The sequence below is a fragment of the Vigna angularis genome, chromosome 7 (genome assembly GCF_016808095.1).
Source record: "Vigna angularis cultivar LongXiaoDou No.4 chromosome 7, ASM1680809v1, whole genome shotgun sequence".
Classification (NCBI taxonomy): Eukaryota; Viridiplantae; Streptophyta; class Magnoliopsida; order Fabales; family Fabaceae; genus Vigna; species Vigna angularis.
Window position 1 is genome coordinate 16,920,913 of NC_068976.1, and position 17,676 is coordinate 16,938,588.

General features: G+C 35.4%; 1 protein-coding gene across 1 annotated transcript; it reads left to right on the forward strand.

Moving 5' to 3' along the window:
* The first annotated feature begins 5,081 nt into the window (after positions 1 to 5,081).
* Positions 5,082 to 16,061, forward strand: LOC108337979 (lysine-specific histone demethylase 1 homolog 3). Its single transcript, XM_017574576.2, has 9 exons — positions 5,082 to 5,232; positions 5,428 to 7,416; positions 8,843 to 8,984; positions 9,260 to 11,518; positions 11,789 to 11,882; positions 12,241 to 12,734; positions 13,536 to 14,252; positions 14,673 to 14,747; positions 15,312 to 16,061. The coding sequence occupies exons 2-9, from the start codon at positions 5,549 to 5,551 to the stop codon at positions 15,375 to 15,377; spliced, it is 5,715 nt and encodes a 1,904-aa protein (XP_017430065.1). The 5' UTR covers positions 5,082 to 5,232; positions 5,428 to 5,548; the 3' UTR covers positions 15,378 to 16,061.
* Positions 16,062 to 17,676: the final 1,615 nt, after the last annotated feature.

Below are 17,676 nucleotides of genomic sequence, written 5' to 3' on the forward strand. Positions count from 1 at the left end.
AAATGTATAATTATTTTAAATGTTAAATATAAAAAATATAGTGTTTCATGTATGAGATTGAGGTCTCTTATTCAAAATACTTTAACTATTTTGAAGATCGGATGAATTCTCTAATGGTTATCCATCATCTAAGTTACGTTGTTCGTTCTCCCTCCTTCTTGTCTAAGTCATGTTAGTGTGTATCTATAAAGAACATTCTGACACTCAAGTCAGTAATATAACCGATCGGTTAACACAACAATTGATGCATATAATGTGCATGATCCATAAGTCATACCTGGAACATTTATTTATAGTAGCTATCATGGGCCTTTACCTTTTGTTAACTTAATGACAACCCAATACATCTTAATCTACATTAGGAGCTTAATGAGTCATTGCCACTAATAATCTGCTTATATTGTTAGGTCATACTAGGCACGACCTGGGTGGGCGACCTGAGTGGTCGGTCTGGGTGGACGACATGGGTGGTCGACTTAGGTGGTACTTGGTTCCAAGGGAGACCGTACGATACACAAATCCCCTAAGACCGAGCATGATGTTTTACGAAGGGGTTTTTCTGACGAGGACATATTATTTAGTTGACTTTTGTCTTTGTGCACGCTCGTTGATCAAAGTGAGTTGTTGAAGACTATAAGCGGTTGTGCTTTTGACTGTTGAGTCAGATAGGCTACTTATCCTACTTAAGTGACATGTCACGAAGATTCATGGTCATCGAATTTCGATGAGGCCAGCCGAGACTCAATTGATGAAGATCAACGATCACCGAATAATTAAAGCCGAATACTTTAGGTCAATATTGGCTAAGTACCTATGAGGTCATGGGTGGCCAAAAAATTATGGCTAAGATAAGGCCGAACAGTTGAGATCGAACACTTTTGGTTGAACGCTTTAGATCAAGATTGGTCGAGTACTTTTCAGGCCATGGTGGCCGAGCAGTCAAGGTCGAACACTTTAGGTCGAGATTGGCCAAGTACCTGTGTGGCCATGGGTGACCGAGCAATTGAGGCCAAGGTAAGGCTAAATAGTTTAGGCCAAGATTAACCAAGTACTTGTGAGGCCATGGGTGGTCGAGCAGTTCAGGCTAAGAGAAGGTCAAAAAGTTGAGGCAAAATGCTTTAGACTAAGATTGGTCGAGTTCTTGTCAGACTATGGGTAGTCAAGCAGTTGAGGTTAAGGTAAGACCTAACGAAGCCAAACACTTTAAACCAAGATTGACCGAGTGCCTGTGAGAGGTAGCCGAGTAGTTGAAGCCAATATAAGGTTGAACAGTTGAGGTCGTACGATACATATAAAAGTATAATAAAATTTTAAAACAAATAGTTAAAATTATGTATTAATTTATGTGAAAAAAAAAAACAAATTATAGGGTCAATATTTCATGTATCGCAACGAAGGTTCGTTCCTGAAGTAAACATTCCACACATTGCAGAAGTAAAGTAAGGATATATGTTACATTTATTTGATGGTAGATTATAGAGACATAATAATCACAAAAAATAAATTTATTTATTTATAAAGAAAATGTCAATGTAAAGAATTTTACATGCAAAAATATAATTAAAAAGGTCTTATTTGACACCACTTCCTACCATTTGACAAAGAAGAATTTTAATTTAACAAAAGTAATCTTTTTGTATTTTAAAAAAAGAAAAAAATAATTAAAAATAATATCAAGAAGGGAAAATAACTTGGTGTTATAATATCATTCTCTGTGTCATTATTTAATAAAGACTATTTGCTTATTGCTCACTAAATTCAAAAACTCTCTTGCTCACTGAATTAAAACACTCTATATACTTATCCTCATATGAACTAAGGGTATGCTTAAATTTTACTTTTAATTTTAAAGACAAATAACAATTACAATAATGTTTTTTTTTTCAAAAAATTAAGTCATATGAATTAAATTAATTTTAAATTTTAGATGTAGTAGATTGATAGAATTTTTTTAACTATGCATGTGTTTTAATACAATTTTGGATGTATTCTACAAATCTATTTTGCTTCATAACGTTTTTTTTATTCCTTTACCTCAATTTATTGCTAACTATAGCTCCATATGAATAGGAATAACTGTTGTTTTATGTTGTGGTGGTTACCGTAATAGTTTTTTTAGCACCTCCGTTCTCATTACACTAAAGTGCACTCTTTGTGATGAAGAAGAATAACAAGAGAAGAAATTATGCTAGAAAAAGAAATTGTTTTAAAAATTTTGTCCAAAAAACTTGGTTTATATCACATTTGTTTTGGCAAGTCTATTCAAGAAAATATCATATACATTTTAGAACATTTATTATAGAAAAACTAATCTTTTGATTAGTGCATGATTCTTTCTTTTTTTCTTTTTAAGGGAAGGCAAAATGGACTAAGTTTGACAATTTTGTCCATTCCAACCATTTTCTTAATATGTCTTTTTTCACCTTTCTGTCAGCCTAGTCCATCTCAGTCATTCATCACCTCGTCCATCCTACCCAACACAACCAGCACAACTAACACAACCAATTCATCCATCCCAAGCATCTCGATCATCTCATCTATCGTTCATCTTGTCTATCCCAACTATCTCGTGAGCATGTTCATCCCAATCAGTCCAACCATTCTGTTAAATTGGCAAGCCCACGTCCATCTTGTACATCTCACCCATCTAGTCATCTCGGTCCATCCCTGTCAACTTGACCATCATTCCAACCTCATCAGCTCAACCAACCAATCTTTCATAGCCGTTAGCTCGTCCATCTCGTTTATCTTGGTCATTTTGTCAACTGTTCATCGTAGTTATTCCGACCAATTTGTTCACCTATCAGTCTGACCATCTTTCCATCTTGGCCATCTAAGCTAGCCTATCCATCTCGACCATTGCAGCAGCTCGTCAATCTCGACCATCCCCATCAACCCGACCATCATCCTAGCCCGTCCATCCCGTTCATCTCATTAGCTCGTCCATCCCTACCATCCCAACCATCCAATAAGCCTAGTCCATCCCAGCTATCCCCGTTTGCCCTACCATCCCGACCATCCTGTCAGTCTGTCAATTCCAATCATCCCATAAGCATGTCCATCTTGGCTATCCCATCAACCCTTCCATCTAACCATCTGGTCGACAATATGAAAAACGAAACTAAGAAGGACAAAATGATAACAACTTCTTTAAGAACCATGACATAAAAGATGTGGTTGAAGAAGACTTACCTTCAAATTGATATTGATCAAGAAAAAAAGTAGAAGAACAAACTTTGAAAAATAAAAAGAAGTTAGGACCGAATAAGAAGATGAGCGACCGTAAAAGTAATGCATATTGAAAAAAAAGAGAAAGTAAGACATTTAAGTGGAAGAGAGAACAAAAAATTTTAAGTAACAAACAACCAAATGATTAAAAAACGATAAATGATTAAAAAATAGAAGAACAAACTTTGAAAAATAAAAATAAGTTAGGACTGAATAAAAAGATAAAAAATCGTAAAAGTAATGCAGATTAAAAAAAGAGAAAAGAGAAAGTAAAACATCGAAAAGTTTTAAGATAACTAAATGATTAAAAAACCAAAATACTACACAAGTGTTATAATATTATAATTAGTATTTTTTGGTAATTCTCTATTATATTTATTTCTTGTATAGATATTGACAAATTTTAGAATGCATTTTGTGTGTTTTAAAATACTTTCATAAAGTTTGTTCTAGAATTTTTATTATAATAATCCTTTTCTGTAAATCATGTGCCAGAGATTCTGGAAAACTTATTCCAACAAATTTCTCCAACAAGTAATCCGGAAATCAGTTTTTCAAAGAGGCAATTTAAAAATTATGGAGTCTAATTAGAAATTACGGGAGTGCAGAAAGTAAATACCGTCTATGTTTAAAAATGGTTGGGCTTTGGCCTGCATGCTTAATTTGTGCTATGGCCCAGTAAAATCTTTTGGGTTTAATTTGTAGGAACAAGGAATAAGTATAATAATTAAATTAGTATTTGGGATTAGGGAGTTCATGACTATAATTTTTAGCCATTTTTTTGGTTGAAATTTCTATTTGAGTTATGTAGAATTTGTTGAAATGGGTTATTTCACTTCCTTTGGTCAAAATCATGATTTCTTATAATTGAATATAATTAATTAACAAATAAATAAATATGAAGGAAAGAAAAAAAAATATATTTTCACATTCATTTCACACACATAACATAAAAATAAAATAATCATAAATACATAATTTTTTATATTTTTTTAAAATATAAAAAGATAAAAAAATACTGTTAAATAAATGTAAAAAATTGAATTATAATAAAATTACTGTTCAATTTTGCAATTTGATCTTTCTCCACGTATTTTTCATGAAAATTATTAGTGTTTCATAATTGTTCTTGAATCTATTTTTTTTTCAATATTATTCAAATTTTGTTAATAACAAGCCTAAATGAATATAAGAGTTGGACAGAGTAAATCATATCAGTGCCTTGTAGATTAAATACTAACGTAATTGTGTTATTTTTGTTTAGATTTTATTGATAGTCAATATAATTAATTAATGTTTTTTTAATTTTTCCACCTAATTTGATAATTTTGATAATTAAGTATCAGAATTTTGTAATTAGCGGTTTCTCCATGTATTTTTCTTAAGTATTAGTTTCCTGAATCTAAAATTGTTCCATATTCATAATTTTAGACTTTGAATTCTGTTATTCGATATTCATGATTTTAGATTTTCAATCCCTTCAACCTATTTACATTTTGAATCCGAATGTTAATTAAATTTATAATTTCTTTTAGTTCATGCATATTAATAATTAATAATAACTTACATAAATGAAAACATTATAGAAAAATATACAAATCCTACCAAACTAATTTTCACTTAACAAACCTAATAATTAGTCTTTTATTATTTGTCAGCAACCCTAATTAGTATTTTTACAAATACTTTTTAATATTTGACATCTCTGAAATAAAAACGAGTCTATCTTTAATATAAAGGGCATAATTTTCTAAATATTTATTCCAATCTTAATAATAACAATGATATATTATTACTATTATTATTAATATTATTATTATAATATTATTATTGTTATTATTCTCCTCCTTCAGTGGTCACGGTTAAGGTCATGAACGTTTTTCCCTTGCCGTGAGAAGCCGTTACTCTGTTGCCGTGCGCAGTTCACAGAGAGACACCATAGTCTCTTTCTTTCTCCAATAGATTCAACACACAACTTAACATAATAGCAATTGCAGAACACAGGTGCCAGAAGCTCACTATTTTGTCTTTTTTTTTTTTAATTTTTTTTCTTTTTTACATTTATATGCATTTACCTTTCCCTATCCATATATCTTCTCATTAAGTGTGCTGTGTGATTTTTGTTATTTATTTGTTTATTCAGCTTTTGGTTCTTCACTATCTATCCATGGTATTATATTACTGTTTTTCTTCAATTAGGATTTCGATTATGTTCATTGAAGAGCGAGGGTTGTTAATCTGGTGATGGGTAAGTGGAGGAAAGCGACGGCATAAAGGAATCGTTCCGAAATTTGTTGTTTGTAAAAACTAGGGTTGCAAAATGGAGGGAGAGGATATTAGGTCTGGGACCAGGAAGAAGCGATCCAAGAAGGAAATTGGTTTTGACTCTGACGACGACGAGCCCATTGGCTCAATCTTTAAGCTGAAGAGGTCCAAGAGGAAGGGTAGTGGTGGTGGTGAGGCTGTTAGGGAGAAGGAGGATTTGGGGGGTATGGATGATAATGATACCTTGGCTAGCTTTAGGAAGAGATTGAAGGGTCCTAAAAGAGATCAGGGATCTGGGTTTGGAAGAGGAGCAAGTCCTGCTTTGCATGTGTCTGATGAAGAATTGGTTGGATTGGGAGCTAAGGATAAGGATGGGAAAGGGGTGGCCTTGGTGCCTGGTGGTGAGGACATGCAGATGGAGGATTCTTCTGATCAACACATGGAGGATTCGTTGTCTGCGATTTTTCACAAGGCGCAGTCTAGTTCTGCTAGGAAATCTCGTGGGGTTTCGAGGCAGAAAAGGGGGATTCAGAAGGTGGATAGTGGGTTGTGCCCTGGAGATTTTGTGGAAACTGTGGATTCTGGGGTTGAAAGTAGATCCGGATCTGCTTCTGGCTCGAAATTGGTTGGGGGGAATGCTATGTCTGATGATGCTTTGCCTCAAGCGTCTGAACCGGTTGTCACATCCATGGTGGAGGATCAGAAGTGTGTTAATGACTGTTTTCAGGAGGGAACTGTTAAGGGTGAATGTGATTTGGACATTCCAGGTGGACGGAATCCGTCAAATGATGTCTACCGTGAAGATGGGAAGCAGTTTTCTTGTGTTGTAAAAGCTGAAGATATTTCTTGTGATTCTGACAACAAGGTTGCACTGCAGGAAAGTGGTGTTATCAGTGGTGATTTACATAAGTTATCTTCTATGTTAAACGATGAAATAGTTGATACTGCCTCTCTCTCAAAACTGGCGGAAGGGGAAAGACAATTTACTGAGGTCTGGGAGCTTGAGAATAGATTGACTGATGACCTAGTACAAGCATGCATTAGTGCTCCAGAACATGATATTTCTACTTCTGCAGGGAAAAAAAATGTCTTGAAATCTTCGCACACTGAACCCTTGATTAAATCAACTGAAAATGCATTGAATGAGAATAATGATATGGTTTCTGGAAAAGATTGTCAGGAATCCTCGAGTAATGGAGCTCTAAATTTATTTGGATGCCATATGGAAGCAGATGGAGCTGGAAAATCAGAAACTGAGTTTGTTTCTGATAGAAATTTCTGTGATTATAGTAATTTAGATACAAAGGCTGAAGTGCATGATTTTGTTCTAGGTTTTTCACCTAAAAGAAATGATGTAACTGTCAGTGGTTCTTCTATGGTGTCTAATGAAGCTGATTTGGCCGCCCACTCAAATCATCCAGAGAAACCTGTAGAAGCTTGCAATATTCCAAAAGACCCCACTGCTTCTATTATGAAATGTAGCTCAGTTTTAGATCCAAATCAATCGGATGGATCCTCTCTTCAATCTTCAATTCCAGATGAAAATGGGAACTCTGCAGAATACCATGCCTCTGTGACTGATTTTGTCGATAATGATGGTAAAATATCAAGCATTCCAAGGTTGGTGCGAAAGACCAAAATGCGCAAGCATGGAGACATGACATATGAGGGGGATGCTGATTGGGAGGTTTTAATTAATGATCAAGCTCTAAATGAAAGTCAAGTTATGACAGATGTTGAACGCACTCTTAGAACAAGAATGAAGCTTGATTCCTCTTTGAATACTGGTGAAGACTCTGAAAATGTTGCAGTAGTGGCAGTATCAGCTGGGCTGAAAGCCCGTAAAGCTGGTCCAATCGAGAAAATAAAGTTTAAAGAGATCTTGAAACGAAAAGGTGGTCTCAAGGAATATTTGGATTGCAGGTAATTATTGTTTCAAACAGGTCTTTTTCATTTGCTTGCAATTGTTTTTTCCAAGTGTTCAGAAAATTTGCAGTTTTCCTTTTGCAGCAGAGGTTCTTTTTTTCAATATTTTGGGTTTTTCTTGTCTTGTGCTTGATTTACAGAGAATACTTTTTGATTCTGTGACTGGTGATCAAATATGTTATTTGTTTTAGTTACTTAAACAAGAAAATTGTATATATGTTTTTTTAATTTTTACCTTTCATGAGTGATGATTGAACGAGTTGTTCACATTAGTTGCTTAAGGATGAAATTTGGATAATGAAGTCTTGCTGTATGTAGATATGTTTCTGGTTATTGATTCACATGTATAGTTAGTTGGGCTGGGAGCTGAACATTTTAGTGGACATATAAAAAGAAACTCATACATTTGGTGAGATGCTGTTTGTTGGTTCAATTTTTCCCTCATTGTTGTCCATTGTTTATGATTTGATACTTGTTTGTACATTTTCTGGTTAAGGGCCTTCCGACTGTATTTACTGGAACTGGAAAAGTTTACCATGCCTACTTCCTGTATTCAATGGAATTTTTCTCCCTTTTTTTTGTTTATATGGGAATTCATGTTTACTTGTATATTATGTGGTTGTGTGTTCCACTTTATAATATTTTTATTACTTATTGGTCATAATATCATTCTCCATCTCTCCTCTTCTATCTCCTTTAAAAGTTTATCTGCGATAGCTTTTCACATGCAGATTCAAGTAGATGTTTTCATCGCTACTTTTTTCCTAAATTTTCAACATGATTAGCTAGTTGTGAGTTGGGCATACTTCTACTGTGATACATACACGTTCTGCTACCCTTAACTACTGTTAATTTATTATATTCAGAAGTTTTCTATGATTTTGTTTAATATCTACTAGTTATACAATATAATACTATCATCATCTCTTGGTGAAATGTCGTATACTGATTTTTTCTTTAAGTGATGGGAATCATGCGATCTAGTTTTTATTATCCCTTTTTTTTTTTTTTTAATTTGGCCCAAGTGTGTGATATAGATTGACCTGTTTAGTTTCATTATTTTATTTATGGTATTTAATTTTGTTATCTGGATTTTTTTGTAACTGATTTTTGTTGTCGGGATTTTATTCTGTTTTGGATTATGTTATTGCTGCTCAAAAATAGGGATAACTTATGAGGGTGTTTGGTAATGCTGGGTCATTAAATAGTGCTTCAGCGTATAAGCACTAGAGACATTTTTTATGATTATATAATATTTGATCTGTAAAAGCACCTTGTCATAGACGAATACTCTAAACTTCTCATGGAAATATCATGCTGAGAGGAGTAATCTGGGACTGTTCTACATCTCTTTCATACCCTTATTTTGAACTAGGTATCCTGTTGTAATGAGTTTCGCCTCATTTAATTTAATTCATTGCAGAAATCAGATTTTAAGTCTTTGGAGCCGAGATGTCACTCGTATTTTGCCTCTTGCTGAATGTGGAGTTAATGATACTGATTCTGAGGATGGAAGTCCTCGTTCTTCTCTTATTAGGGAGGTCTATGCATTTCTTGATCAATATGTAAGTTTGTTTGTTATATTGGTTTGCCTTCAGTTTTGTTCTCTTTGCATTCTCACCAGAAGAATATATGGATGAATATTTAGTTTGTTTGCTTCAGCTTTTTATTTGGCTATCTTTTTGGGAGGTTTTGAAAGAAAAAAAATGGTTAGTTTGCTACCAAACATAGGATAATTGAGCCTTTTCTTTTACATGTTTGTTTTGGCTGAAAAATTACAGCATATTGGTGTTTATTTTCTGGTAATTGAAATTTAAACATGATAATACTATTTTGGCAGGGTTATATAAATGTTGGAATTGCCTCCCAGAAGGAGAATGTTGGAAGTAGTGCAAGGCACTGTTATAAACTGGTAAAAGAAAAAGGTTTTGAGGAAAGTCTCGCAGCTTCAATGGCTGACTCTGAAGATGGAGTTTCCTTTCTTGTTGGTCAGACTAAAATGTCAGATGCTTCCAATGAGGTTAACAATGGTCTAAGAAAGGATTGCAATGACCTGACAATTGAAGCTACAGAAGGTATGGGCCACAGTAATGAAGTGAAGGTGGATTTATCAAACATATCACAACAGGCAGAAGGAAAAATTTTTGATTACCAGGACAATGATGGATTTCAGGATGGAACTATTGTCAGTTCCGTTCCTTCTTCCGACTTTGCCGCTTGCAAATTAACTTCTCTGATAGCTAAAGAGAAAAGCAATGACTCTACCTGCATTAAATCTGTCTGGGATGGTCAGGTAGGTGACAATCTGCAGCCTGATTTAGATCCTAGAAAGAGAGTAATTGTGATTGGAGCTGGGCCTGCTGGGTTAACTGCTGCTCGCCACTTGCAACGTCAAGGATTTCCTGTTACTGTGCTTGAGGCTAGGAGTAGGATAGGAGGTCGTGTGTTTACTGATCACTCCTCACTTTCTGTCCCTGTTGATCTTGGAGCTAGCATTATAACTGGTGTTGAGGCTGATGTGGCCACTGAGCGAAGACCAGATCCTTCCTCGTTGATTTGTGCTCAGTTGGGCCTTGAGTTGACGGTGTTGAACAGTGATTGCCCTCTTTATGACATAGTGACAGAAAAAAAAGTTCCTGCAGATATGGATGAAGCACTTGAAGCTGAATATAATACCCTTATAGATGACATGGTATTGGTTGTTGCTCAGAAAGGTGAACAAGCTATGAAAATGTCTCTTGAAGATGGTTTAGAATATGCCCTCAAGATTCGGCGTATGGCACGCACCGAAAGCAGTGAAGAAACTGAACAAAATAATTCTGCAAATAGACCATTTGATTCCAAAAGGGACAGTTCTGTGGAAAAAAAGCTTGATGAGGAGATTTTGAGCCCTCAGGAGAGGAGGGTTATGGATTGGCACTTTGCTCATTTGGAGTATGGTTGTGCTGCTTCACTTAATGACGTTTCTCTTCCCTACTGGAATCAAGATGATGTGTATGGAGGTTTTGGGGGAGCTCATTGTATGATTAAAGGGGGTTACAGTTCTGTTGTTGAGTCTCTGGGAGAAGGAATTACAATTCACTTGAACCACGTTGTAACAAATGTGTCATATGGTATCAAGGAGCCTGGTCAAAGTTATAAAGTCAAAGTTTCTGCAGCAAATGGCAATGAGTTCTTTGGTGATGCTGTCCTTGTTACTGTTCCACTTGGCTGTTTGAAGGCTGAAACTATACAGTTCTCCCCACCTTTGCCACAGTGGAAATGTTCTTCTGTTCAGCGTCTTGGTTATGGAGTTCTAAATAAAGTGGCTTTGGAATTTCCTAGTGTATTTTGGGATGATGCCGTGGACTACTTTGGAGCAACAGCTGAGGAGAGAAACAGTAGAGGTCATTGCTTTATGTTCTGGAATGTCAGGAAAACAGTTGGGGCTCCTGTCCTTATTGCATTAGTGGTTGGTAAGGCAGCCATAGATGGTCAAAGCTTGAGCTCTTATGATCATGTTAAACATGCATTGAAGGTTCTCCGAAAACTTTTTGGGCAGGATTCAGTTCCAGATCCTGTTGCCTATGTTGTGACTGATTGGGGTAGGGATCCTTTTAGCTATGGTGCTTATTCTTATGTTGCGGTTGGAGCCTCAGGAGAAGACTATGATATATTAGGGAGACCAGTTGATAACTGCTTGTTTTTTGCTGGTGAAGCAACCTGCAAAGAGCACCCGGATACTGTTGGTGGTGCAATGATGAGTGGACTACGAGAGTCTGTTCGCATAATTGACATATTGAGCACTGGAAATGATTATATTGCTGAGGTGGAGGCATTGGAAGCTGCACGGGGACAGTTAGACACTGAAAGGGATGAAGTGAGGGATATAATGAAGAGACTTGATGCAGTAGAACTTTCTAACATAATGTACAAGAACTCTTTAGATGGTGCTCAAATTTTAACCCGGGAAGCTTTGTTAAGGGAAATGTTCTTTAATACGAAAACCACTGCTGGACGCTTGCATGTGGCCAAACAATTGTTAACTCTTTCTGTTGGAAACTTGAAGTCTTTTGCTGGAAGTAAAGAGGGGCTAGCCATTCTCAATTCATGGATACTGGTATTATTATATCACTAGATGCATTTTTCAAACTGCCGTGTAATATATTTACGTTTGACAGTACATCCATTTTCACAATTACAAAGTAAAGCGTGTTAGTGTGTTTGGTTCAGCTTATTTTGAAGAAATAATAGCTTTTTTCTGTTAATTTTTGTGAGAGTTTTTGAAAATGAAGCTGTTTCCCCCCCCAAAAAATAGGCTAGACATAACATGCTATTTAGGGTTATGGAATTTTTTAGTTTTGGGCTTCTAATTTATATCTAAATGCAGGATTCAATGGGAAAGGATGGGACCCAACTCTTGAGGCATTGTTTGCGACTTCTTGTCCGTGTTTCAACTGATCTTCTTGCTGTACGATTGTCAGGTAGTTATTTATTTATTTCATGAATTTACGTTAATCTTAGGTTTTGTTTATTTACTTATGTGCCATACCCTTTTATAATACTTTTGAGGGAGAAATAGCTGTTCAAGTGGGAGATGAAAATAATTTTAATTGTAACACGTTATGAGATATATGTTTAGATTTGATGTGAGACCTAGTTTGTGTCTTTTCTTATTTTTATCGGTTCCTATCTTGTAATCAGCCTATGAAGCTATGAATTATAGTGGAAGATATATTTATGGTCCTGTAGATGATTCTGGTTGGATGAAGTCACATGGAAATACAATGTCTGCTGTTTCCCCTGTATTAGTATTTATTTATTTTTTATTACTTGGTGTAGGAATGGGGAAAACAGTGAAGGAAAAAGTTTGTGTACATACTAGCCGTGATATTCGTGCTATAGCAAGCCAGTTGGTCAATGTATGGCTTGAAGTTTTTCGCAAGGAAAAAGCTTCTAATGGTGGATTAAAGTTACCAAGACAAACAACTGCAGTAGATTTATCTAAGAGAAAATCTGCTAAAGATTCAGCCTCGGGAAAACCACCTCTGGGCACATATCATGGTACCAATGAGAATAAAGGAGGCTTGCTGAATCCTACCTCTGCTGGAAGCGATTCACCTTCCCATGCCCATGTGAAGAAATTGCACAGCAAACAAGGAAGACAGCTGCCATCATATGACTCAAGGCATGAATTCAGTTCTTCCAGGTCCAAAGGTTCAATAGACAGAGTGGTTACAGAGAAGGAGGATAACCACTGTGCTATATCTGAAGAAGAACAGGCTGCTATAGCTGCTGCAGAGGCTGCACGTGTTAAAGCTCTTGCTGCTGCTGAGGTTTGTTTCCCTTGGAGTTTTGGTTTTAATGTCATGAGTCTATTGTTACAGCGCTTCTTCTGAATATGAGTTGATAGTTTCAAGCTAAATTGGTTAGATTTCATAGTATAATGTGATTGTGCTGTAAAAAGGTTTTGCTAGAGTTTTAATTTGCTTGGTGTGCGTGAATCTTTAAGCTTAATTCTTTTTGCTGCCAGTTCCATTCTTTCTACAACTTGTATTTGATATTAGATTTTAAAGAATCATTTGAATTATGAGCCTGTGTTTAAGATTCCTTAATAAAATTGTTTGTTGTGTACTAAGTTTGTAATTCAATCCAGTTTCTTTATTGAATAGAATAAATCAGATTTCCAGCTCAAGTTAACTCATTTGATTGACAAACCTGGGTCATTGAGACTTGAGATTTTTGGGCAACTTTGTTGGATTGTGTTAGTTGTGCTTTGTCCTGTTTTTGATGTCAAAACTTGTTCAGATGCTAGTGCTTGTGCTTTGTCCTTGTGTTTAGATTTTTTTCATGCCACTATGTTGCTCCATTGTTAGTGTGCATACTTATAAGATTTGGCTAAAGGACAATTTGCTTTGGTTGTGGTTTTTACTGAACATTCTATTTGAGTCGTCTTTTCTTTTAGCAGATTATTAATTTTTTCAGTTGAATTTTATACTCTTCTCTGAATTTGTGAACATATTTGTTTCTATTTATCTGAAGTGCCCTTATTTTTGCAAAGATAGGATAATAGGGAAAATTTACGTCATTAACTGGTTGTCACGTTTGTTACAAGAATCTATGGTTCTTCTTTGCAGGCATATGCTTCTGCAGAAGCCAGATCCAATCCGCTGTTACAGCTTCCTAAGATACCCTCATTCCATAAATTTGCTAGACGTGAGCAGTCTTCACAAAATGACGAGTGTGATAGTAGAAAAAGATGGTCAGGTGGTGTTTTTGGAAGGCAAGATTGTATTTCAGAGATTGATTCTAGGAATTGCAGAGTTAGGGATTGGTCTGTTGATTTCTCTGCTGCTTGTGTCAATCTTGATAATTCCAGAATGCCAGTTGATAACCTCTCACAGAGGAGTCATTCAAATGAGATTGCCAGCCATTTGAATTTCAGAGAGCACTCAGGAGAAAGTGCTGCTGGGGACAGCAGTATATATACGAAAGCTTGGATTGACACAGCTGGTGGTGTTGCAATTAAAGATCATCATGCCATTGAGAGATGGCAATCTCAAGCAGCTGCAGCAGATTCTTATTTTTCTAACCCAACCATTGATTTGAAGGACGAGGAGGACTCAAATGCCTGTTCAAAGCTACCAATCTGGAAGCGTGATGGTGTTGCTAATGAGAGCTCTATTTCACAGGTTACTGTAAATAAGGAGGCCCTGAAGAGTCATTCCCGAGCAGCAGATCATATTAAACAGGCTGTTGTGGACTATGTTGCATCACTGCTGATGCCCCTTTATAAGGCAAGAAAACTAGACAAGGATGGATACAAGGCTATAATGAAGAAAAGTGCAACAAAGGTAATTTTTATTCTGCATTTTGCTTCTTTCTGTTGAAATTATGTTTTTTAAGTATAGAGGGAGTCAGAGAGGTAAAAGAGAATGAAATGCTATTTGATATTAAGTGAGGTGCATTACAATGTATGTATTGATGTGTTTGATATATTCAGAATTAGGAGAACAGATCATGGTAAGTTTAAATGTGGTAATTGATTGTAAGAGAATGTAACCGGGTAATTTATTTCAGAGGATAAACAAAGGTTTGGTGACATATGATTTTTTTTTTAATATTTCCCTATATTCTAAAACTGTTTATTTGCTAAATTAAGAAAGTGTTACACTGTGACCTGGTTGGCAGGAGGTTATAAGGATTACTTGAATATTATCTTCAGTGAAATACGCTCTTCATCCTTTTTGTAACTTTGTGGGTACAAGTTTCAGGTCATGGAGCAAGCTACGGACGCAGAAAAAGCCATGACTGTACGTGAGTTTCTAGATTTTAAGCGGAAGAATAAGGTAATTTTCTGTTACTTCCCGTGTCAGTTTTATCTACTGGTACTGATAATACGATACTTCTGCAGAATACTTGTTTTCTAGAAAATGTTATTCATGTTACTTAATAGGCATGATTTACTGATTGGACTCCAGCTTCTTGAGGGGTGGGGTTGGATTGGGTTAGCTGCGTTACGGTGTGTTTGATTGCACTTTTGTTTTGTAGTTTCTAAAAGCTATTATAGAAAACTATTGTTTAGAATGTGGGAGTGGAGGAAGAAGATGGAACATTTTAAGGTGGAATATTAGTATTAGAAAACTGATAGTAGTAAACCTAAACAAAAATGTTCTGATTTTTTATTTTATTTTAAAATCTGAAAAAAAGAATTACTTTTTACTATAATTTTCGAAAACTACTGTTGTTAAAAATATTTTTAAATGGAATATATTTCAAATACAGGAATCAAATATGCCCATAATCATTTATTTATTTTCTTATTTTACTTTTTAATATGTATGCACTTCTGACATCCCCTTTTAACTTATTTATTCTTTCTCACCGACTTTCATTTGATGCCTAACATGCAGATTCGATCCTTTGTGGATATACTGATTGAGAGACACATGACAATGAAATCAGATGTGAAATCTTAATGTTCTTTGGATGGGAATTGTTTGTACTTTGTTGTACGTCTTTTGTAACAGTTGCCAAAGTCTGGTTCTTCTTCCTACTTCAGTTCTCACTGTTTTGATGGCCATGAGCATGATCTCACATGAGCACCTCAATCTGCCTATGTAAATGATCTAGAAGGTATAATTAAAAAGACACAACTTGATCCATTCACATCAAGCGGGTTCTATGGAATTCCTTCTTAGCAAAATCTTGAACGGCATTCCAGATACAGCTGGTAGATTGCCAGTAAACAGGCTTCAACACCTAAGCAGACTCATTGAAAATATCAGTTGGATGTTGAGGGTGATGGGTATTGGCAGGTTTAAAGATGACGGCAGGTTGCATTCATCTGTCGATTAATATATCATCTTTCATCGAGGTTTATTCCTTTGAGGATTGAAAAACTAGACCCCATTTTTATTGAAGGGGTTCCTGAAGGGCAAGACATTAAATGACCTTATCAATTTCTTCAATTTGTACAGCTTAGCATTGTTCTAGTGATGACAAGCATACATATCCATTTTCTATGTCCTACTAGAAACATTTTTCTTATTTAAGTTTAACATCAATTACTAACTTTTTTTCTTCATTCTCCAAAGATGGGAAAGAATTATTCCAACTTTTGTAAGATACTTTGTTACTCCAATTATTTTTCTTCTGTCTCATTATCTTTTTTGTTCGTCTGTGTTGCACATGTGCGAACACCCTGTTTACTTATAGTTTAGTCAGCCTCCTCATGTGTGCTTAAAATAATTAAATAGATACATCGCCTCCTTGCAAAACAAGCTCGTCAATGTAACTATAATGATGATTCAAAGGACTGCGCCATGGGATGCCCAACAGCCCAAGACTTTTTATATGGTTATGTACTTTGTGTGTAATTATTGGGCTGCTGTTCTATCATGGTCGTTCTCCTGTACTAATTATGCTTACAGCTCTTCTGATGGTTTCTAGGCTGAGAAAGATCATTTCATTCACTAATGGGAGGAACTAGGTATTCTGTATTTTCCGTTTGTTTTGATGTATTTGGAACTATTACCTTCTTCAGAACCAATTTTCAGGTTTATTCTGTTTTCTCACCTGTATGTATCATTGTAAAGTGTTGAGGTGGATGGCCATGTTTATGATTCTATTGCTTTTGTTTCTGCTGCAGACTGTCTTCAAGCCACCAGTATGTGTTATTGGATTAAAAAATGTCGCTGCTGGGGAAATTAAATTCCACTGGGTGTATCTAGGGGTGAGTACATATTTTGTCTTTGCATTGCAGCAGTCTCCCCCTCCTCTCCCCTCCCAATAGGTCAAACCTGTGAATTCCTTTCATATTGGTTGCACCTATTTGGTTGCCAAGAATATCTGTGTTGTTTGCTTGGTGGTACTTTTTTTATTCACTAGGAGAATGAGCCTAATTTTTAGTGATGCTATTTCAAAATGGCTGAATACCCCAGTGGAAAATTTACCCTCAGACTCTATTTTGGACGCATTTCTGGTATGATTCGGCATCGTTTATGGGTACAGTACTGTATAATACACATTTGTGCTGTATCATCTTGTTATAACCATTTTGGCTTTATGTTTCTAGGTTTGATGTTGGATTTTGAATTCTCATTCGACAGAGGTCAGAAAAAATATGAGAAAAAAAAGTCATACTGTATAATGCATAGATGTCACAGCATACTATATCTTCAGAGTTGCCTTGTGTAAAACATATTACGTTCTCTCAGTATTGATCTTTGTGCTGCTTCTGATATCTCTTAATCTTTACAGTGCTGTTCCTCTCTAATTACCTTTATAGATGAATCGAAAGGTTGTTGCAATTTATTTTTCATATTTAGTTGGATTGCCAACCATTGGATGTTAAGATCACATTCTAGATAATGGTTTTGCATCGGCCAAGTACATCACAGGTTTTGGTGCTTTGAAATCTACGCGATGAAACTATGGCACTCTTTGCCTTCGTGCATAGAGTTGTCAGGCATTACTTTTAGTTTGCTTATAATTTGCATTTGATTTTCTCATTTAAGCTTGCTACGCTTCTGTTATTGCCTTTTATTTGAATATTTCCATTTGTTTTGTAATACTATATGCTTAATGTTGAATAGTAAAACTCAAAATGTAAATTAAAACAGTATAAAATGAATTTTGCAAATGAAGTTGACGTTAGTTTTCTAAAACTGAATTTTCATATCAATTTACCTTTTGAAAATTGGGATTCCTATAATGGTATTAAAATGGTCATTGTATTAAATTGCCACAAATGAATATAAATTCCACTTTGAAACC

Excerpts from the sequence above, each read along its gene's own strand:
- LOC108337979 (XM_017574576.2), top strand. The coding sequence starts at position 5,549 with ATGGAGGGAGAGGATATTAGGTCTGGGACCAGGAAGAAGCGATCCAAG. Across the intron at positions 12,735-13,535 it reads AAGCTCTTGCTGCTGCTGAG|GCATATGCTTCTGCAGAAGC; the intron begins GTTTGTTTCCCT and ends TCTTCTTTGCAG. Across the intron at positions 14,253-14,672 it reads TGAAGAAAAGTGCAACAAAG|GTCATGGAGCAAGCTACGGA; the intron begins GTAATTTTTATT and ends TACAAGTTTCAG.